The sequence below is a fragment of the Passer montanus genome, unplaced genomic scaffold (genome assembly GCF_014805655.1).
Source record: "Passer montanus isolate IOZ18808 unplaced genomic scaffold, ASM1480565v1 scaffold5, whole genome shotgun sequence".
In the NCBI taxonomy this organism is placed as follows: Eukaryota; Metazoa; Chordata; class Aves; order Passeriformes; family Passeridae; genus Passer; species Passer montanus.
In genome coordinates, this window is record NW_024369929.1 from 14,719,863 (window position 1) to 14,742,959 (window position 23,097).

A 23,097-nucleotide genomic window follows, 5' to 3' on the forward strand; every position below is an offset into this window, starting at 1 on the left:
ACAACATTATAGATTTATTTATTGTGATAACTAACTCATTGGGAATGGATCATTGGAATACTGGATCTCTGAATTCCCACTTATGTTTTAACCTCACTAATGGGAAAGTATTAAATATTTAACAAGAGGCTTATTGACTTGCTTGCTGTTTGATGCTGCTCTTTTTTGGTTGTTTCTCTGGGCTGTTTCTCCTTTAATCAGAGGAGATGGGATTCTTTGTTGTCAGAGAAGTACTATGAGACTTCTTTCACATCTGATAAGGTTGAGAGTGGTTACCTCCGTTTTAGGTCTAATATCTGGGAAGGCTGACAAATTTGTGTTTCTGTTCCATTTGTTAGGACTGGCCCTAACAAGTTGCTCTTGGCTTCAAATTTCAGTTGTCATAAACAATTCCAATTCCCCTGTTGACTTCCCCAACCTCTTAGTAGAATTTTCCTATGCGTGTCTCTCTGGTATGATCGCTTGCAACAGGGATCACGTAAAGAGTTATTATTTTTACTACAAGCTAAGTTTCTCTCTTTGGATCCAAGTAACCTTCCCTTTCCATATATGATTTGGGAAGGGCAAGGCTAATAGACTTATTAGGATATCTTCCCACTACAGCATGGCTGTTGTTTTTATTTTTCCTTCCTCTGCCCACCCCATGCCCTCCAAGGGAACTCTGCGGATGGGGAAAGGTGCAATACAGAATCACCCGGTAGCACTTAAAATACATTTTTTTTGGGGGGCTGAAGTTTGCCTCATGTGTTATGGTTGAGAGATCCATGATTGTTTTCAGCTGGTTGATCCAAGACACGGGAAGCAAACTGTTGGGTAGGAAACTGCTCCCCTCAGTAGAGGATTTACTAAGGAGAGGCTAAAAGAGATTGTCAGGTGGGCAGAGTAATGGGCACGTAGCATACGTGGCTCACCCCCTTGGGGTTGTGTTCTCATTTCTTTATGTTATTTGATGAGTAATTCCTCCAAATGTCCCATGTCTAGCACATCACAGAAGGTGGGAATCTGTAGAAACATAGAATCATAGAATAGTTTGGGAAAGGACCTTTAAAGGTCAACCCCACCATGTACTGCTCTCTACAAGGAATGCTTGAGGGGTGCTGCACTGGAGAACAGTATCAGGCTTACTTTGGGTTGGTCATCTGAGTTTCCCTGTAAAGTTACTTTTATTATTTTTTTTCTAACCACTTTCTAAATGTCTTGTGTCCTTCTAGTTGTGGTTCTCCAATTCAAGTTTCAGAGGTGAAACTGCTCTCTTTTTCATCAGGCCAGTTAACTGTGTTCCTGCCAGCAGAGGTGAAATCTATAGGGACAGAAATAGATCATGTCCTGCCTTTGCAAGAACTGGCCATGAGGACCCTCTATAACACCTACTACAGGTTTTTGAAAGGTATGAAATTTTCTCCTTTCTTCAGATTACAGAAAGAGTGAAAGTGTTTTCTGGCAGTGATAGGAACATTTTTAGCAGTTCTTCAAAGGCTTGGGCAAGGATTTATATTTTAAAAGATTTATTTAATCAAATTATGTTTGAAATGCTACATTAGAACAAAAATGTCCAATATCAAAAACCAGAGTTCCAAAACTATTTCTGAGGTCAAGTGGTGCTTATAAATGGTCTCTTACTTGAAGCCTGTATGAAGAAGGACACTTTTTTTTTGCAGGAGAAACTCTTTAATGGAAATAGGAGATGAGAAATACAGTTCCTGAGGCAAGATCAGATGCATCAGCCAACAATGCAGCTCCTTGCCAGGCAGCACACTCCTAAACTGGCAGACTTGTTATACATAAGGCAGAAGAAATGCGAGCAGCCCTCGGCCATTTCAGCACAGCGTGACAGCTGAGCTGCTTTAGTTCTGCCCCAATTCAGGCTCTCTGCTCTAAAGTGGCCCTTGGCTCATCTGGTTCTGCATCATGCAATCACATGAGTTAGCAATATCTGATGATAACCTGCAGATCCTCTCAGATCTGGATGTGTTGTGACTCCCCACTGTTGATGCTATCTTGGGAATTCTCAGCTTTAAAGGTCAAAGGAGAAAGCGGAAGAGTGGAGAGTTCCAGTGGGAAGATTAGAGGGGTTATGGAAAGGGTCTCTTTGTACCTTGGCCACTGGAGTAAATCCTCACTGCTTTGCCAGGAGAAGTGTACAAGGAGGTCTGCCTTTTCTCACCCACTTGTGACTTGCACAATCATTTCTGGAATCCAGCTGTGTGGATATAGTTCCTGAAGATGCCAGTGAACCTTGGTGTGGGAATGGGAAGGTGATACTGCAAAATCAGTTTAAGGACTGGTTTGTAAATAGTTTTATACAAGGCTGTGAGGATTACACCTATTTTCAGCCAAGATGCAGAACCTGAAAAAGATGGATTTATATATCCATATACACACACCCATAGCTATGTCCTATTCTGAGTGACCTTATTAAAGACTGTGGGCATTAGCACTGCAAGAGCCCAGTTTTGGTGGGCAGGAGCAGTGCCTGTGTCAGACAGGTGTACGATAATGCTGTGCTGGGGAAGCAGGTGGCACATATGATTAAAGTAGCAGATTTCATCTGTCACTGCCTAAATTTGCAGTTTCAAGAGTGCTGTTAAATACTTGGCGGCTGCTGGGGAAGTGACAGAAGTGACTGGACAACTTTTCCTCAGTCTTTGCTAGGCTGCAGTGTGACCTTTTCTTTGTGACACAAATGTCCTGCTCGTCCCCTCCTTGGGGCTCTTGTGGTACATTGTGTCTGGGGTTCAACCTTGCAGTGGTGGAGAGCTGAAACCAGTGTGATGCCATAAAACTGATTTATCAGGTACTGCATCTTGTCTTGATTACTCAGCACCTAAACTCACTCACCTGTCTTGGCTGTCTCTCAGTTTCTAGATGGAGATTAGCATGTGGGGTTTAATTTATAAAACACTCTGTGGTTTGGGCCAGGCCTGGGAAAGTGATGGCTCTTTCCCAGGAAATGACCCTGGAGTCTCTTTTGGTGAAAATGATGGCATCTTGTAGGCTGTGGGGGAACACTTAACAGATGAGGAATGTATCGATCTTTTTAGAGTGGTCTCTTTGGTTGGGCCACTGAGAATTATGCTGGGCTGGATTGAATTTCAAGTCATTCCAAATACTGCAAATCTCTTTTTGCTGATGGTGGAGGTTGGGCTTTGTAGTGAGGTTAGCTATCCTGCTGGATTGGTTGCTGAAGTATTTTAATAAAATACTACTGATGTCCTTTTCATAATGTTGTATTGTTATTAGTTACTAAACCTTTGTCTAGATCATCTCTGTGTCTAAAAATCCTTCATGATCTTTTAATCCTTTCTAATATTTGCTCAAGTTATAATATTTTCACCTGAGTGTTTTAGCCCAGTTAAACTTATGCCCACAGATGCTAAACTGGTACATTTAACTCCAACTTTTTGAATTTAGACATGGAAAGCACTATGTGCCTCACTTTGATTGTGGTAATTTGTATTACCTCATTGTTTTGACAAAACCTTAAGAATGTGAGGCAGCTGTTTCCTGAATTGTTCATGGATCATGCTTGTGTTTGCCTTTATCATGCAATCATTGTATTATAAATATTTTTTGTTTCTTTTCTTCTCTAGATTTAAACTTTCTGACTCCAATCTCACTACCCAAAAGCCTCTTGGAATTGCTGCACTGTCCCTTGGGACACTGCCACCGCTGCAGCCAGCCTATGTTTACCATTGTCTACCCAAAGCTCTTTCCCTTGAGGGAAACTCCAATGGCAGGATTGCATCAAGGGTAATTATACAGGAAATTACTCTGGGGTTTCGTTTAGGAAGAAAAACACCTTATGGAACAAAGCATATTCTTAAGGATTTTTTTTTTTAAACTTAGCATTTCAGATCCAAAGTCCCTAGCCTGTGATTGCATGTCTATGTTGACAAATATTTTATTCATGAGTCAACCAAAATATTTCTGCTAGTCTGTTAAAAGGGTCTTCAGATATGCTTGTCTCAGCCTGGTGTAAGACAGGAAGGGGTTTGGATAGGATGGGATTGAGCTGTTTGTGGTAGTGCAGCACATGCCTGGCAGCTCTGTGCCCTGGGAAGGAAGTGGTGCTAACACCAGTAATTGCCCTCATGGTCTCAACCCTGACTTCAGATTGCCGCCACCAAACAAAAAGTGCTGCAGGATCAAGATGGAAAAAAGCTCTAAAGCTGGAGCTTAATTAAAATGTTCTGCAGTAAAATACTCTTGTTTTAATTTCCACACTAATTAACTTGAGATATGCTGTGGAAGCATTCTGCATAGGAACATACAGTTTGTAGCAATACATGTTTTTAATAATACTTCAGTTTTATGGTTGTAGCAGTTGTGAAAGTGTCTGCAGGATTCACAAGTCAAGTGCACACACCCACACAGACTTGCTGTCCTGCTGGACAGTACAGTCATAGAAAGGACTCAAAATGGGAATATGGTGCAGGGAATGTTGCTTTCATGTGGATAAAGATATAAAATATCTTTAAGGTGAGCCCTGATTGCTTTGCAGTGATTCTTTCCCTAATCCTTATTAGTCTGAGTGGATACTGTAGCCTTCCATGAGCCATAATATCAATGAATCCACTTTCTGCAATGGAAAAGCATCATCTAAGGAATATCAGCTTTGAAAAGTACTGTTTGAAAAGTAATAAAGGGGGTTTAAAGCTAAGTCACTTGGAGTTAAAAAAGCAAAGGTGATGTTAGATTCTTGTTAGAGAATTCAAGTCAAGCCATTAATTACAAAGCATATACCTAAAGGTGGTGGGCAGAAAAGAAAGGTGCTCTAAAAAGGAATGTTTTTGAGATTACTTGTTGGTGTCTGTATAATGCAGGAACACCACTTAGTTCCTGGCCTGAGGAAGTCCATTGATTTGATAGTTGATTTGATCTTCCATAAAAACAAGAAACTGCTTTTCCATAGGAAGATCTTCAGTAAAAGAGAAGAGACTAATGGGTGGTTCAGGTCGATGATACCTGTTTTGCACAGCTGTATCACAGCCTGTTTTGCTGTGAGTTTGTAACATGAGAAGCATCTGATTTGTAAGCAGTTCAGCTTTATGAAATGAAACAACTTAGGTATGCCAAATCTGGGCAGCAGCCAGAGGGCTGCATAAATGCTATTTTGGAAAAGCCATCTTTCTTAGAAAGATCTGATTGCAGAGATTGTACATTTCAATTTTCCACTCTTCACTTCAGTCACATGTCGAAATTCAGTAGATTTCATGTTGAGTGAAATAATTAACTTCCATATTACAGTCATAATACTCTTAGTCATGTTATAATCATGCTATAAAGAATCTCTTTCAAACATTCAACAGTATCATTTTCTAAGAAAATGATTGAAAACTACTGGCTAGTCACTAAATCCATCTATTACCCTGAATAATTCAACAGTGTGAGAGTTTGGACTACTTTGTAATTAATTGCTAAGCATTGCTCATTGTAGAAGTTACAGTTACAAGATGATAGACATTATCAGTAGGCACCTTTAGGAATTATTAAAATTAAGACTCCACAAAAACATACTTTAGAGCTGTTTTGGATGAACATTCTAAAATTAACATCCTAAAATATAATAATTAAAAATAGTATTTCTGCATGGTTTTCACTTGTTTCAAAAATAGTTATCATTCCTTCCCTTAGACAAGAATGTACTGTGTTCTGCAAAATGCCTTTAATGAATCCAATCTTAAGTAGCTGACATTTGATGCAAATCCACAGAAAATGAGATCTAAACAGGGCAGCCTGTCATCCTTATCTCTGTAGCTTGTGCACTTGACGTGGTAAGATTATGTGGAATTGTGGAGGTGTGATAGCTGGTTTAGAAAGATGTGAAGGACAGGGTTTCTGTTCTAAAGAGCTTAAAGTGACCATGAAAACACACAGGGTAGGGATCCTGGGTGTTTGAACAGCTCTGATTAGCACATGCCACATCCATGCCAGTAACTCCTGCCTGGATTCCGTACCACATTCTGTATCCTCTTAGAGGGAGGGAGAGTTACATGTTGGAGTGGATTTCTGTATCTGAAGAAGCACAGATGCCATGAGCACTGGGTAAAGTGTGATTTCTGGGTTAGTGAAAAACAGATCTGAACATTTTGAAGGCAGATATCTCAGTCCCTGCCAGGCTGGAGCAGGAGCAGGGTCACTGTGAGGCTCGGATCACACTTGCACAGTGCCATTCCTGCTGCACTGCGTGGCACGGTGTGACAGCACTGCCTGTCACTCATCCTTTCTGAAGATCTGCTTGTTCACTCTGCTAACCAGGGAGGACACTGGCCTTCAGTCATGTCATGCCTACAAGCAGTAATTTAAGAAACACACGAGCAGGGCCGAGGCTGCCCAGCTATTTTCCTGTCAGCTGCTAAACCTGCTGGCTGTGACACTCAGGCACACCCTGCTCAGAGAGAAAAACCACACACTGCTGCTCTAAAGCCAGTGCATAAGAAACCAGGAAGGTTTTGAGAAGCCCTGCAGTGTTTCCCTACCTTGGTGTCAGGCACTCAGAGACAGCAAATGAACCTGTGCTTTTTCTGGGCTGTGGAGATGGGCTAATCCCGTATTTTACAAACCAGCACGTTGTCTGTGTGGAATGGAGCCAGGAGCTTTAATCTTTACTGACAACTGTTCCCCCCCTTCCCTTTTGTTGTTTTTTTTTTTCTCCTAGGAGGACAACTGTTAGTTTTGTGGCATACTGCTGCTCCACCCAGTGTCTGCAGACTTTTGACCTACTGAGTTGATAAACATTTCAACCTCCTCAGGAGTGCTGCCAGTGTAAAGCTGCGTTCGATGCCGTGTCCCCGTGGTACTGGAATACCTTGTGTGCTTGTGCCAAAGCAGCAGAAGTGCCCAGTCAGGAACACTCTGAGGCACTTAAATCCTGCCCTATCAAATCTGGATGAACTGCAGGAACTTTTCAGAAGTGTAAATACTGAGCTTTTAAAAGTATTAATTTCTTTCTCCTCCAAGGCAGCACACAAACCAAACACATTCACAAGCTCTGACTTCAGGATTTCCAGTATTTTTCAAATGTGCCTGATTTCAGGTTGACCCATTGCATCATTTGAGGCAGTTGCATTCCTCTAACTGGAAAAAGAAAAGTTCAGTTATGGCAAACAAATTTTTCACTTATTCATCCCTGTCCTCTTCCCCTGTACAGCTGCAATCAGGTGTGCTGCTGTAAGCCTGCAGAAACCTTTGATGGATCCCAGTGACTTTTCCATAGAATTCAGCCTTACTTTCTCCCTCTCATCTTAATGTTTACTGCAGCAGAGTTATCCCAGTTGTATACCAAGTCTTTGACAGTTCTGTGTGGTATTTAAATCCACATGCTAAAAGCAGATCTTTCTTTCTAGTATCATTAAATACCACAGTTATTTAATGGGAGTAGCTAGGATATGTCTGGAGACTGAAGATCCTGTTTCAGTGAAGGCTGGTACTGATGCCTACACTAAGGGCTCTTGCTCCAGCATGTTTGAGGGTGTGTTGTCTTTATTTTCATTGCTTTATTTTTATAAATAGTTCTCCTTTTGTTCCACAGAATTCTTCAGGAAGAAGACAACTTTAAGTATCAATTTCCCTTGGAAAAAATCCAACTAGTAATATGATAGTAAACTTTATATTTATTGTATTTTTACAGTTGCAGGCTGTAGCTCTGCAAAGAGCTGGTCTTGATCTTTTTCTAGATTCAGCATTTGGCTGATTTGTCCAAGTGTGTCAGTGCATTGTGTGCCTTGGAGAAGGCTGGAAGTCCAGGAGCAGGTGTGTTTCTCCATGCACAGGTATATTTGCACACATGGCTACCTACATTGAAGGGCTGGGACTTTTGTTTTTATACATTAATGGCAGATTTGGTGCAAATTGCCACTCACTGTCATGTTTGTGGGAATCTTTTTTGTGACATCTTGTTTATTTTAAATAAAGAACAAAGGATGGAAAAAAGGCCCAAAATGCCTATGTGACTAAACATTTTGATTTTATACTAAAACAGTTTATGGATGATTAGCACCTTTTGATTTGTTTTTGAATATGTAATATTTTTTAATATAATTTGTTCTTTTTTTTTTTTTACTTTCTATTTCTTAGGTATAAACCACTTGTTGATTTAGCACAGTGTGCTGCTCTGTGCAGTAGGTAGTTACAAGCTGAAATAGATATGAATGAAACAGTTTGTTATAAAAATGGCAAGATAAAGAGACTTATTTGGTAGTGTATTAGCATATGTTGTGGTGAGGTGTGCGTACTTTGAAGGCAGGAGGCATTAAAATGTTTTCCTGTTGCCAAAGAAGCATTTGTTCCCTCTGCAGGCTTCCTGGCATCTCTTCAATAAATAGAGTATCTTAAGAGCTTAAAAGAGTACCAAAAAGGCAGTTTTGAGGGTGGAATTTTTAGGTTGTGCATGTAACTTGTAAAAATCTTTCCTGGTTTTATTGGGTTGGTTTTAGAGAGTTGAATTAGCATTAAGAAATGTAGAACTTAATCATTCAGGAATGCAAGTATCATCTACTGCTTAAGAATTGTGAAACTTTCTAAAATAAATCCCATTTATTAAATCTGCTTTGCAGTAGGGGAAAGAGCCATGTCCAAGCAGCCTTGGTGCTTTTGCATTTCTGTCTGTGTCATTTCCCAGGTTTGTTTCCATGTTGGAATCCCAGCAGTCCCAGCCACCCCACAGGGTTCACTGCTGAGGCAGCAAAATCCACCTTCAGCTTTATCCTTTTCCTTCAGTACCTCAGAACTGAGATGAAAATTGCCCATGTACAGTTATATCTGTATCAGAAATGTGCAAGTGTAGGACAGAATCCACTTTTTTAAAAAGAGATGATAAAAGCTATGGTAGTGTTACAGATGTTAATTTTTATACAATACTCTGATCAGGATTTTTCAGTATTAATTTTTACTGTGGCTTCCTCTGTCTCTGAAGGAGATGTTTTCTTGGAAGTTTTTGTCCTCTTTTTATAGCAAGTTGTAGACTTGAAATCACAGTTTATATCTGAATTCAGCCTGTAAATTACTATTTTGGAGTTAAATCTGGCTGTGATCACCTAAAAGACATCAGCATTTGTTTTATTAGGAGTCAAGACGAGTGAAGCTTGATTTTATTACTATACCTATTTATTTTTTTTCTTCTTCCTATAATTTAATTATTTCTTATTGAGTCTGCAGCAGTCTCTTTATTATTGTCTCCAAGTGCAGTTCAGAAGAAATTTAGCCTGTTCTATAAGCAGGATGAATCTTAACTAACACTTTAATAGATGATATTTCAAGAATGGAATGTTCAATAAATAAATGACTTAAACATGCAATTGAAGCTGAAATGTCATACCCTATTTTTATAAAACAAAGAAGGGGAAAGACAATATATAGACTGAGAATGCAGCTTAAATTCATGTTTGATGTTTTGGGGCTTTTTTTTTTTATATGAACAGTGTTTTTATTCATCTGTATCTTTGGGTGATATTCTTCTAGATTAAAATAACTCCATTCTCACTTGTCCAAATTTTTCTAAAGTTGTTCTGCTGTAAGAGTATTTCATAACCAGCAAGCATGAGAGCCAGCTATGCAAATTGCAGAGAGGGATTTTGTTGCTGATTGAACTGTGCATCACTGGTTTTTCAAGGTGCCACAGTGCTTGGACTTCTCTTTAGTTCGTTTGTTTCTGGGTAATTTTTGATTTCTTGCTCTGGTTTGTCAGGTTAGTTCCCACCTAGATAATTTCTTCTGTGTACTACAAAACCTCAGGTGCCAGATGTTGAAAAAAAGGACCATTTAAAAAGTTTTTTTGTTGTTAACAGTAGATCTTAATTCTTTGCTTAGAGTGGAAGCAGGAAAAGTTTTTGGATTTTTTTTCCTCAAGGCATTACAACAACAAAGGTGCAGGAGAGGAATGAGATAAATCTTTAAGCCATTGATACTGCTATAAAATTTTTCTAAGTAAAGATTAACTCCAATTATTATTAGAGATCACAGGCATAACTTTTGTCTAAGTTGTGATAATAGGCACCATATTAATAAAATTGGAACCCTATATAGAGGTAGCTTTTTGTTCTGCCATGAAGGAAATGGAGGAATCTCTGGCTTTGTTTAAAAATCCTTTTGAGTGCTTGTGCCATGAACAGCGTTGCATTCAGAGCACTGTTCCTGGGAACCTTCCTCATCATCTCTCAGAGGATCAGAAATGCCCTTTCCTGCACAAAGAGCAAGGTCTAATACAAAGAATTGTGTATTTTTCTGTTTTGATGCTTCTGCTGGGCTCTTACCACGGTTCATTACAAACCTTCTATTTACTTGGTTGTGGTGAGGTTGAGATGTTGCTCTGAGCAGAGCGCTGCTGTTTATTGCCAAGTTGGCTTCAATTCCTGCAGATTGAATTCTGCTGAATCCCTTCTTCTGGCATTGAAGGGAGCACAGGACTGTTCTAACACCCGTGTGGGAGCAGCGTGTCAGGTTCTACTGACATCACAGCCCAGCTGAAGACTGGAGAGTGACAAACCTGTCACTACAGAGGACAACTGGCTTTTGAAGGCCACTTTGGCCCACCACAGTACCACTGATAACAGAAGAACTTCTGCCCTGATGTCAGTGGACAATGGGTCAAGTTCTAATTGATGAGAGGGAGGAATGTGTGTTGCCATCTTTGTATTTCTTGCAAAAACTGGGATGACACCAGAATCCATGGCTGCTGCTCTGTCTGCAGCTGCACTTCCATAATTCCAAGATGTAACTATCTTTGCCTCTTGCCTCCCTCTTAATACTACTCGTGTTGTTGCAAAATGTTATAGTTAACTTGTGATGGAAGAGGCTGAATAAATTGAATCCAGAGTTTTTATTACTTTTTTGTATTACAGACCTATTTTGTAGGAGACTGAAGGTCTGGTGGAAAGAAATGGCAATGTTCATGTGAAGCCTTCATTGCTTTTGCTTTTATGTGCCCTTTTTTGGATTATAACTTGAACTCTGTTTGCAACTGAGTTCATTCTGTGTCTGTGGAAAGCACATGTGCATTGCTTTCTTGCTCTGTACTAACCAAATGTCACTTAGTGTGAAGGTGAGCTTGCTAGATGGTTTATTTAAAGTTAGTGGTGCAAATTATTGTATGTGCTTGTTAATAAACTATATTTTTGGATAGAATTACCATTCATTAAAATTAACTAAATTCTTGCTCCTGGGACTATTAAGCTATGTTAGAATGTAGCATTTAATTTACATTTCAGTTCATTTGCATGGTAATTAGCTAATAAGTCTCTTGTCCCAAGGCTGAAGAGGTGGGGTGAAGACACTAAAAGCACTCCCAAGCCCAAAACACCACTTCAATTCATTTGATCCCTTTGTCTCAGACAATGTAGTTCATCAGATCTTGCATAATAGGAACAAAACCCATATGGAAACGTTACTTCAGACCCTTCCACGGATTGATCAAAAGGAAAATAAGTTTCTGTAGGGCTGTACTGCCACCCTGATAGTCCAGAGATGAGGCTGTGGTTCATGGATTCCTTACTAAGCAACATTCAGCAGCTTTTTTTCCTCATTTAACAGATATCATGGGAACAAGGCTGCCAAAAATAAGTAGAAATTAAGCATCTGTTTTTCCAGTTGTTTCACTCCTTGCTATGCAGCATTTTGCTTCAGTCAAAGCTGCTGCTCTCCATGTTGTGCTGAGTTCTTTGAGCTGGATGCTGTCTGGATTTCTGTGAGTGTGTTGGGTGAATTACTCAGTATCCAGTGAGACCTGTGGTGGCCAAGTGACTCAGATCAGTTGTAAACCTTGCAGGTTTAGGTGCTGTCCAGACTTCCCTGAAGCCTGTTTGGTAGTTAGTTTACAATTATTTGCCTTTTTTGTATTTTACAAGTGACAAGGTAACTTTTCCTGCCCTTGCAGTGGAGGTAACCTCTGTTTGCCTGGCAGCAGGAGGAGGATGTCAGTCCCTTAATAAATGGGAGAACAACCCTTAACCTATAACTTTTACCAGCCACTGATGTGTCCCTTATGAATTAGAAAAAAAGAAATGGGAGAGCTTAACATCCTTTTCCTTTGCAATTAAAAGTACTTGGCATAAATGCAAGCTAAGTGGAAACTTCAGTGACTGAATAATGCTATTGTATGCAGGAAATGAGAGGAGCTGAGATCTCACTTGGAAAGGCACTGGATGTTTTGTGACTTCTAAGCCAAGATTTAGGGCTGTTCTGTGTGGTGACATTTTGAAAACTTGAATGCCAGGTTGAACCCACTGCATCTGGGTCCCCCAACTTCAGCAACAATTTAATGTTACAGCAGAACCCTCTCTATCCTGCACTGAAGAACCCCACCAGTATTCCCTCTGGCTGGCTCAGGACTATCAGATTCCTGTCTGCTGCTTCAGCACGAAAGAAAGCAGGAGTTGACCATATGCTTTTTTTACTTTTCACGTTTTAAATAATAAACCCCTCATGTCAGGCTCTTTCAGCACCCATTGTGATCTTCAGACACCTCCTGCTCCCAGGCAAAGACCTTGACACATCTGTGAGAGATCTCCAGTCTCAAGAAAGCAGTTCTGTTGCTGGAGGTGCTGAAGTGATCTGACTTTCTGATGATGCCTTCCAAGTGGCAATCAAAGGCTAATTTCTCAAGTACCCTGATGCTCTTTTGTATGTTCATGAGGAATGTAAATATTGACTGGCTCTTTCTGCCAGAGAAAGCTGCCACTCGTGGAGCCCTGTCCTGGTGCTAAATATGACTACGGCCACGTGATGAGGACTGGCCATGAAATCACAGAGTATGCTGAGCTGGGAGGGACCCATCAGGATCATCCACATCCTGGCACTGCCACAGGACACCCCAGGGTGTTCTGCTGTCATTTGCTGTGCACCTCACAGTTATTAGGAGGGTTATTTTTTTTCTCAACATCAGTTAAGAAAGCTTTCTTGTAATGAAAAATGCAGTACTGTGTTTGTTTATTGATCAGCACTATGAATGTTCTCTTAAGTGCACTATTATAACAGCAAATCAAGCTATTTGATTAAGAAAGCAAAAAAAAAAGCATTGTTAAATCCCATTTTGGTGCACATAGGGTCCACTGGGAATACTAACATTTTGTTTAGGAATGAGAAAGAGAGCTCATAATTCATCATAAGATACAAGTATGGTCTAAAGGTGCTGACGACATTGCCCAGATCTCATAAAGAAATAAATTTAAGAAGATAACCAGTGTTTCTTCTGGGGGTAAATATTAACTAATTGTATCAAATATGCCCTGTTTTGGTTTTGTTGTGGTTTGATCTCCTAAAATTCTGCACTTGTAGCTATTATTTCAATCTTACTAGGTTTCCTTTATACTACAGAGTTCTAACCATTGATTTTTATTGTTAAAGCCATTAGGAGAATCAAGCTGAATGTTGTTGGGTCAGTTTGTGATAACTGTGATTGCTTTGCTGGCACTGAAGTTCCAGAGCAGTCTGAGCATGGACTTGAATTTGGCCGCCTTTGATTTTGCTGTGTCTCTGTTGGCTCTCCAGTTTCATTTTGCAAAAAGCTGAATCAATGGAGATGATACATGAAGAGAAGAATTACCAAGAAAAACAGCTTTAACTTTCTTCAGAAAGCCTGGCTTGGAATAGGGCTGGCAAGGTCTCCTATATGAATTCCAGGTAAATGCTCCTTTTAAAGTAGGATGAAAAACAGTGGGTTGCAGGCAGTAGAGAACCCCATATCTAAAAGTACCAAGATTAATTATTCTCTATATTCACACCTGACTGTTCTATATCTTTGTTTCTATGAAAACGGAGTAACTGCCCAACAGGGAGTTTAGTTGTGTCTTACATCTTTGTAGAATTAAGATTGATTTTATACTTCTGACATGCTCATTACTCTTCACAGTGTAATGCCTCTTCTGTTTCTCTGCCTGTATAGTTGTAAATAATAGCCCTTGTTTCCTCCCTCTGTCCTCACTCCTGACCAGAAAATGTTGTTCTGCTTTCTGGTTGGAAAACAGACCCTGTTATGACCAATATTAAAGCAGTTTGTTACCTGCACAGTGACACAGGTTTGTGCTCCACCAGAGACACCACCTAATCACATTTCTGCACAATTACCTGCATCACAAATACATGTTCTGTTCTGGCCGCAGTTGAACTGAGGGATATCTACCTTAAATTAATTAATTAATGTATATTAAATCAGTGCTTTGTATCAGGTTTTTAGATCTGGCAGTATCTAATCCTGGCTCTTAAAACTTCCATTATGAAATGTGGGGGCTCGAATTTCTCCAGTAGCTCGGTCTAGACTGTAGCCAAACTTCTGTCTGATCCCTATAAAGACACTTTGGAGAAGGTTCGAATTGAAAACCTCTATTTAATTATCTCCTTTTTCCCTCCTCCCTCCAGGAGGCTCAGATGGTGCAGGAACTGATACCTGCTAGCTAGAAATGTCTTTCCAGGTCAGTGTTGTGCCAGCTGTCCTCCCCGCCGCGCCGGTGTCACGCTGGCTGCCGGCCCTGCCCAGCTCCTGCTCGCTGGCCCCGAGCTGCCAAGATGAAAAATATTGATTCCAGTCCATCTCATTGAAGTATTATCATGAGGTGTTCACAGACATGCTGGGACTGGTCTTTTACTTACAGGAACATTTATCCAGGGGGATCTGGTGTGTTATGTAGCAAGAAACTGCAAGAGGCAGAATGAATTTACTGTTTTCACTTACAGTCAGTAGCCTGAGACCTTACTGTGGCTTTAGCTATTCTTGATTAATTTCATATGTGGATGCTCCTATTCCAGAATAAAAGTGCCTTGTTATGAAAGAATTTAATTCCTTTAATTTCATTTGGGAATAAATATATCCACACACCTGGTATTTAAATCTGAGAGAACTATTTCTTTATAAATTTACACCCTGTTCTGTTTTGGATCAGATCTTGTGTGTAGCTAAATCCTTGTATTTATTTAACAAGATCTGATTTATTGCTCAAAATTCTTTCTTTTGGGAAGTACCTGGTTGGAAAATAAAAATTCTGCTTGCAAGGGTAAGACTGGGTGGAGAGGGGGCAAATGAAAAATTGTGAAAACAACTGGTTTGGAAGCACTGCATTGGAAAACATTGTTACATGTCAGGTCTTATTCTGCTGTTTTATTCTGAAACATCTGGCTTTTGACACTTAAAAAAACCCTATTTTGATGTTTTTCAAATTGAGAAATACAGCTTTGAAACATGGCATGGAATATTTATGTTTCCTGCCATGAAAATGTCTTTTATGTCTCCATCATCCTATTTTCTGGTGCAAACACAGCTGGCAGGAATGGTTTGGACTGATTTTGCTCTGCCTGGGTGTTAAGGTAAGAAGCTGCCCTCAGAAGTCACTGGCTGTCACAGCCCTCCTTGCTGGATGTGGTTTGAGTTCCATGGGCACATCCCAAGGTCTTGGCAGCCACAGTTTGCTCCATGTCCTGTGTGAAGCTGGTGAGGGAGGAACTGGTGAGGAGATGTTTTTCTCTCTGACAGTGTCCTCGGGCCTTTTGAGTGGCACAGTGGCGATGGGGACACATTCCCCTTGTTGTGTCCCAGTGTGACATTCTGCTCTGGTGCAGGGCTTTACTTTAAAGCTTTCTGTGTGTTAGCTGCTTGGATCTGGCTCAGCTGCCAGAAGGGTCCTGCTGTCACGGGAAGGATGTGCCTGTGCACAGTGCAGCATGTGCACTCTGGATGCATAAGCACAGGGGAGAGCTTTCCTAAAGATGTATTACTAAGCTCTTTAAGATTTAATGCTTTCTCAAAGTTCAAACTGGTGTAAAGGAAGGCTTAAGCAGCTTAATGGGTTAAAATGATCCCTGACTGTGTCCTTCAGACAGTTTAGAGACCCTGCAGCAAGCCAAGCAGGCCACCTGTTCCTCTCCCAGACAAACAGGTTCCCCCCTTGACCTTTATTCTGCCACCCTTCAGTTCTGCCTGGCCTGGCTCCATGTGCGGAGTGATTGTTCTGAAGTTTGTCATTGTTTAAAATGCCACTTGCCAGAGTTTAATGTGCACAGCTGCAACCTGAGCCATCGCCGTGTGTTAATAAGGCTAAAACCATTGGACTGACACCAAAAGATCTGCTTGCACTTGGCATGTCATAAATTAATATCATTCTTACCTGCCAGGGATGATTCACTGCTGGCTCAAAGCGTATTTAAACTTTGGAGGATGCCAACAAACTGGGCGGTGGTTTGACCTGCCACGTGGCCCGGGACTGCTGCTCTCCCTGCCTCCGCCTTGCCGCTGCTGCAGTGTGTCGGGAAACAGAAGCTCTTTATGGCCTTATGAGAGCTTGTGTTTGTGTGCCGCCCCGGCCCTCCTGCCCCCGTCTGCCAAAGGGCTGGCCTGTTTGTGGGAACATCTCACTGCCTTTCCAATTCCTGCCTGGACTGCCGCTGCCGCCTTTGGGAGCGGTCCTGGGGGTTAATGCTTGACTGGACTGTGGCCTGTTTTTGCAGCAGCTCCAGAGGGCTCTCATCCCACTGACCCTGCCTATCCTCGGCAGGCAGGTTGTGCCAGCATCCCAGAAACTGCAGATAAATTCCATGTTAGAGGAGCACACTTGACCAGCTAACAGCTCAGAGCAGGTGGGTTTAAGCTGGTGCCCAGGGCAGGGAGCCTTGGAGGCGGGAAGGGATGGCCCACATGGGAGTGGGGAGATCGGATTGCAGGGTTATATGCCAGAGGTTGAACGTGCTCCCCGGAGCCCAGACTCTGGGGCTCCAGTGTCACAGCAAGTGTCCAGCACGGAGGTGCTGCTCTGTCCCCAGGGATGTGCTGAGAGCCAGCAGTGCTGCTCTGTTTGTCCAAGTGCTTCCCGGCTGCACCCAGGGAACTGCAGCATTGGAGACTGCAGTGCTGCCCTGGGCTGTTGCAGGGCAGGGACACACAGGAGATGGGAAGGAATGGGAGACAGTTAAAGATATTTTGCCCTTTGTCCTTACAGTCCAAGGATGGCGAGAAGGTGTGTGTCTCTGGTGATCTGAGGAGCTGTTCATATATCTTTTATATAATGACTTGAGGTTTATATCCTCACACTTTTTCCTCAGGGCTAAAGTGTTCCTCGTAAAATGCTGTGAAGGCATAACGTGGTCATTCAGCTAGAACTGCTCCTTTGTTTCCCATGGTGTCCCCATTGCCTATTTACTTTGGCTCATCCAAATAATTTGTTAAATACAGGTTTGCATAAGCAGTCCTGTGTGGACTTGGGACCCCATAAGCCTTGCTGTGGACATTAGGAGGGATAGAAACAGCCCCCATATCTGCCTGTGATGTGTTTCAGTCTGGAAATCCCAAGTGCTGCAGGGAACAGGGTGTAACCATGATCTGGTTAGGGGTAATTATGGTCGGCAATGCCAGGAGCAGCCTGCAGCCCTCCTCATGTTCCCCACCACAACTGCACACAGCCTGGCAGCCTAACCCTGATGGAACTATTGCATTATCCTCCCCACTGAATCCACTGGCTTTTGTTTTCCTTTCCAGCAGGGAAAAAAATAAATTACAAATGGTCTACTATGTGTAGGTGAATAATGAGGAATCCTGGAAAGGGGTCATCCTATCCAGCAGGACAGACAGGAGACCCAGTTTACCTAATGACACGGTTGTGGTCGCCTCCTGAAGCACATTCAGAGCCAGAGCAGAGGTTAGACAGTGTCTAGGACAAGGATTGCAGCTCTCCTCTGCTCAGCTTGCAGACACGTGGTGACTGAGCTGCATAAAGGCTCATGCTGTCTATATTTTATTTTGTGGGTAGTGCGGGCTGTTGGTTTTATTATTTTCTCTTTATGCAAGGCTGACAGGGAGCGTAGAGCTGGTTGCTGGGCAGTGGGAATTGCAGTTGGTAATAAAGGTCTGTTTTCTCACTTCCTCTATTTTTGTCTCTGGGCAGGATGAGGCACATCAGGGGAAAATCTGACTTGAAACAGAAGCTCAGTTTTTAAGTTGGAGTTAGACAGTCCTGCTGAGAGAGGTTTGCTCACACCACAGCTGTCCGTCATCCCGGGCACAGCGCTGAGGCCGCTCGCGCACGGCAGCCCCGGGGTGCCACGTCTCTCCTGGACACATCTGGAGGGGACACTCTCACTCCAAACCCCTCATTAGTTTGCTGAGTGACATTCTGGTGCCTGGGGCAGGACGTCTGCTTGGTTGTCCCCCAGGTCTTGTGAGCATACTGAAAAGGTGACATACATCCTCCTGTAAGGAGGGAATGGTCTTTAGCAGGCATGGAGTCAGGACTCCTGAGTCTTACACCTTTTCTTCCTCTTTCTGGCTCCTATGAAAATTCTCTGTTTCCTGTGAGCACAGAGATGTCTCTGTGTGTGAGACCCTGCTGGTGGTCTGTTATTTGCAGGAGGATATTTTGCTTGCAAGGAGAATTTTGCAATCACTAAGTGCAAACTTTTCTCTGGAAGAGTTCTGGTTTCAGTACAAACCTCTGAATCTCTCCAGGTGAGTCTGTTTTCAACAAGGTCACCGGATATCCTCACATCTGCTCTGATGAGGAGATGAATGAATCCAGCTGAGCTGCATTTTGTGTGTGCCCTCTCTAAAATGAACTGCAGAGCTGATAAATTCTTCACCCCTTGCCCCTGCCAGCTCTGCGAATTGCAGCTTCTTTCAAAGCTGAAATGAAAAGTGCCGAGTGCCACGGCACCACTGCAAGTGTCACTTGAGGGACAGGCTGCAACAAGCCTGAACATGTACTAGAGCCTCCATCCGGCCTGGAAGGGGGAGTGCCAGTCCCTCTACTCCAGGGACAGTGCTGGGATGTGATTTTTTTTCTTGTAACTTCATTTAGAAGCCATGGAGAATCAGTGTTCAGCACTGCTGTAGGCAGGAGGGGAGGACTTGTCCCCCTTGGTATTGCTGGTCAGTGGATGTTGCAGCAAAAGCCCGTAGCTGATATTTGTGGATTTTGGGTTTTGCTGTATAAAGAAGATCAGAATCTGGCCTGGGGTGAGGGTGTTTGTGCTTTGGCAGTGGGTGTGAAAGGAGAAACTCCAGAGGGTTGGGCGGCAACACGCTGGTTCTGTTCTCTTCCGTAGATGGCCTTCCGGAGACACGCTGGGCGAGTGGAAAATGTAATGAAATTCCCAGAGCCTCCTGGTGCACTACCAAGGTATTCCTGCCAGCTTTCCAGCCCAAGATGTTGGTGCAGCTGTAGGGGCCTGGGCCACAGATAGAGGTGATTGCAGATTAACACCCACCAGAACAGGATTACTGAGGGAGAGGTTTTCTTTACCTGGACAATAGCCCACATGAGAGCCACACTTCCCTTTGGGGTGAAGTGAACTGAACCAAGAGCTCACAGTAGATCAAGCTCTTTTCAAACTAGCTTTATTTTTTAAAAGCTTATTTGTTTGTTCTGCTTCACAAACTGAGCAGTACAAGCAACAGTAAAAATGTGGCGCATCCCAAATTCTCGCTGTGAGGATGGGTTTCGTGACCACTGCAGTCTGCACAAGGTCTTTAGATCCAAACCATCTGTGGGGCTCAGAGTATGCAAACTATTCATGTTGTCTTAAAGATTTACCAGGGAGCAGGGCCTCAATGTGCTCGAATCTGTAGGAAAACAGAGACCTGCACCACTGATGGTTCAGGGGGTCTTGTTTGAAGCTTCTATTGAATAGATTGATCATTGTCCTGCAGCATTTAGTGGTGGAAAAAGAAGCAGGGAGGGGGTTTAACAAGTGTCTCATATGGTTTGTGTTGTCTCTGCTGTGCTGAACCTTTCTTTCTGCTCACACAGCAGGGTTTTGCTTTGCCTCTGTTTCCTTTGTGCAGATGGCAGCAATAGGTTTCGTTTCCCCCCCAGCCGTCAAATTAACAGCCTTGGCGAGCTTTCCTTTGCTGGCTAGTTTTGGGTGGTGCTGGAGAATTGCTCCACTCAGTACATTTCCAAGTCTGGCTTTTTAAGCCAAGCTCTATAAAAATAAACTTTTTTTTTGTTGTTTATTTGTTTGAGAGAAAGGACCTTGGGAAAGCAGATATGAAATTTGCTCTGACTGTATTTTGTCCGCTGAAGGAGTTGGCTTTGAGTTGCATTAGAATAGCAGATTGGCTTCTTGCACAAATCTCCCACAAGCAACGGGCTGAATTGGGAAAAGCTGGTGGGCAGAGGTACTGGAAACAATCTTCTGAGTTACAGCATCTGCAGGAGGGACTAATGAAAACTCTGGCCTCGTATCTCCAAACTCCACAGTGAAGCTGTTCGACCCACCCAGTTGCACTGACCAGCTTCAGAATACCATGATATCCTGAGCTGGTGAATTTGCACTGTGATTTTCTTCTTCTTTACTCCAGTCACAGTAACCCAAATGAATCTCAAGGAGCAGTAGCAGAATGGCAGCCCCTCACCATGCACAAATACCAACGTTTAGCTTACAAAGAAATCAGTGATCTGAATAGCTCTGTCAATACCAATGCTGATGCAAGTGGATCTGAACCAGAAATAGGTGAAGGTTTGACTTTATTTTACAAATGTAACAACTCAACCCAGAGGAAGATAGGAGCAGAAGGTTTCCTAAACCTGTGCAGAAACTTGTGGGAGGGACATAAACTCAAACTGAGCCAAGTGCTCCTGAGCCCTTGTGCCTTTACTACATATAAATAAATCGTGTGTATATTTATAGTAGATATAGTTTATATGCTAAGGGAACTTAGCACAAATCAGAAGTTCTTTCAATGCCTGCCTGTGTGCCTTTCTAACTCAAAAATCTCTGCTCTTGGCACCTCTCTGTAGTACAGCAGCATGTGTGGGCACATCTAGGTTGGAAGCTTTTTGCTTGCTTGGTGCATCTTCACCTTCTGGGTTTTACTTCATCACAGAGACCTGTGCTGTTCCAGGACCCAGGCTTTTGGCTATCTCCTGTATCTTGAGGATGTAGTTTGAAGTAGTCACTCATCAGGTGTTTCATTTAAACTTGGTCCTGCTTGAAAAAGACCCTGTGTATCCAACACACTGCCATGCCAGGAACAACAAAAGCTCCAGAGCCCCTGCTCAGCCTCGCATTTGTTTCTCACATGTGTTCCAGGACTGCTCTCCTCAAACCTCCTCACTGGTTGTTTTCCTCTGTTGCTAGAGCCGTATGTCTCCGAAGGAAGGCCCAGCTCTGCCATTTGAGCAGTCCTCCTCCATCTGCTGCTCCTGCTCCTGGAGCTGTGTGGAGTGGCAGCGCGGTGACGCCAGGCCTGCAGACACTGCCTCGTCCCTCTGTCACTCCTGTGTTTGCAGGGAGCCAGCCTGGGTGAGCTATGACCAACTTGCATTTTAGTGCTGGGCTTCAGTGGTTTCAGTTTGTCAGGAATAAAACCACTGCCATCAGCAATGAGGATAAAAATTTACTGGGCATTTGGACCTGCTGTTCCTGGGGAAACACCAGATTGCTGCTGCTGCTGGGAGTTAGTTCCCAAATGTGGTCTTTATAAACACGAGGAATAAGGCCATGGACAAAATCTAGTCAGATCTACTCCACAGTTTTAGTTGTCTGCAGGTTAAACCTGTGATCTAGGTTTAATTCCTCTCTCCTGCTCAGCTGGACTTTTATTTCAATGGAAACTGTAGTCTGCACAGCAGGCCTCAGATTTCAGAGGGTTATGCAAAAAGGACTCAGAGATGCATCAGAAGTTTTCCAGCCTTATCAATGTGCAATATTAAGGGTAAAACCAGGCACTTCTCAGAGCACTGGAGAGGCCAGAAGGTCTTCTTTGCTCTGTGTGGGGTTTTATGGACATAGATGTGGACTGCACTGCCTAGAACACAAGTTGTTTGTTTTAATTTACAAATTAAAAATAAAACTATGTTTATTTGCATCACTTGAGGGGTCTTTTGCTCACAGCTGCTTAAAAAGTGAGCTCTGGCTGCCAAGTAAAATAAAGTTTAATGTTACAACGTGCACTGGGAAGGGCAGAACTGAAAATTACCATGCCAGCAGCAGGACACTGGAGGTACAATATTTAGAAATCCATGCAAAGTGCAGAACTTGGCTGTGGCTTTGACAGATGTGGGATTGAGGTGCAGGAAGGTGTTGCAAAATGTCAGGCACTTACAGTAAGAACCCCCATGGCTGTGAAGGTGAGGGAGCCATGTCTTCAGGGAGGCCCTAAGGAGCAGCTCTCTCTTGCCACACACCAGCTGCCAACCATGTCTGGCATTCCCATTATGGAAAACTGGTCAGGAGGTGGCTCGAGTCCCTGGTTTCCTTTTAGTCCTCTCTTGTCAAGCTTTGTGCTCTGGTGAACACTGGAAAACATGCTTGTTATGTTGGGCAGTGGTTTGCTCCTAAAAATTGATGAGGAGAAAGCTCATCTCCCTGGGGCTGCTTTGTCCTCTGGCCATGTGGATGTGTCCAGAGCCTGTGAGGTCTGCGTGGGCTGGAGCTGGGCACAGCTCTCAGCCTGCAGACACCCCCAGGGCTGCAGGCAGGACACTTGTCAGGCAGGGATCTGGGGTTTTCATCTCTCTTCGAGGCCAGTGAAGTGGTTTGTGGGGCAGTGATGGCTGGTGTGGTCTCAGCTGTGTTTCATCTGACTCATCTGGTGCAGTGGAATAAATGAGCAGGGTCTAAATGTTGCTTTGCTGTGGCTGAATCTGAAAGCTCAGCTATCAGTAGAGTGGGGCGAGGTACCGTATTTATTTACAGACTTCCCCTGCCTTTAGGGGACAAATGCAAGAAAAAAGAGAGGAGTCAAGGCAGAGGAGGCTGGGGGAGGCTGCTCTGTTTGACAGCTGCATGCAGAAGTCCAAGTCAAATCTTTTGACACCCAACAGAAAGACTCTTTCCTCTTGTTGGTGACAAGGAAACCTGGAGGAGTGTGGCTGAGGCAGCCCAGATCAGATGGAGACAGTGTCCTCCCGAGCCCTGGGGGGCTCAGGCTGGCTGTGTTGCCTGCAGGGTGAGGAAGGTTTCCTGCAGAGCAGGTGCTGCCATTACCTGCCTCCTGTAGCATGTGCCTGTTTTGTGTTGTGCAGCCTTTTGTTGCCGGCCCTCCTCAGTTCTGGATTGCTTTGTGACCATAATTTAACAAGGCAGTTTACAATGGCTCTGACACCATTTGGGTAGATGAAGTTGGCTCAAAAAGCATCCACCCACTTGCTAAACAATGCCTCAGGCTCCGAACACATTAAA

The 23,097-nt window shown here is 43.1% G+C and overlaps 1 protein-coding gene across 6 annotated transcripts in view; it reads left to right on the forward strand.

Moving 5' to 3' along the window:
- The window catches only part of LRRC28 (leucine rich repeat containing 28), a 50,184-nt gene extending 40,361 nt beyond the window's left edge, over window positions 1–9,823 (forward strand). For 5 of the 6 annotated variants that reach the window (XM_039723104.1, XM_039723106.1, XM_039723107.1 and 2 more), the window contains 3 exons: window positions 1,212–1,387; window positions 3,591–3,750; window positions 6,659–9,823. In XM_039723104.1, the coding sequence (XP_039579038.1) occupies window positions 1,212–1,387; window positions 3,591–3,750; window positions 6,659–6,731 (409 nt within the window). In that variant the 3' untranslated portion in view covers window positions 6,732–9,823. Of the gene's footprint in view, window positions 1–1,211; window positions 1,388–1,658; window positions 2,485–3,590; window positions 3,751–6,658 lie in introns of those variants that run through there. The other variant, XM_039723108.1, reaches the window with a different exon arrangement.
- The last annotated feature ends 13,274 nt before the right edge of the window (window positions 9,824–23,097 follow it).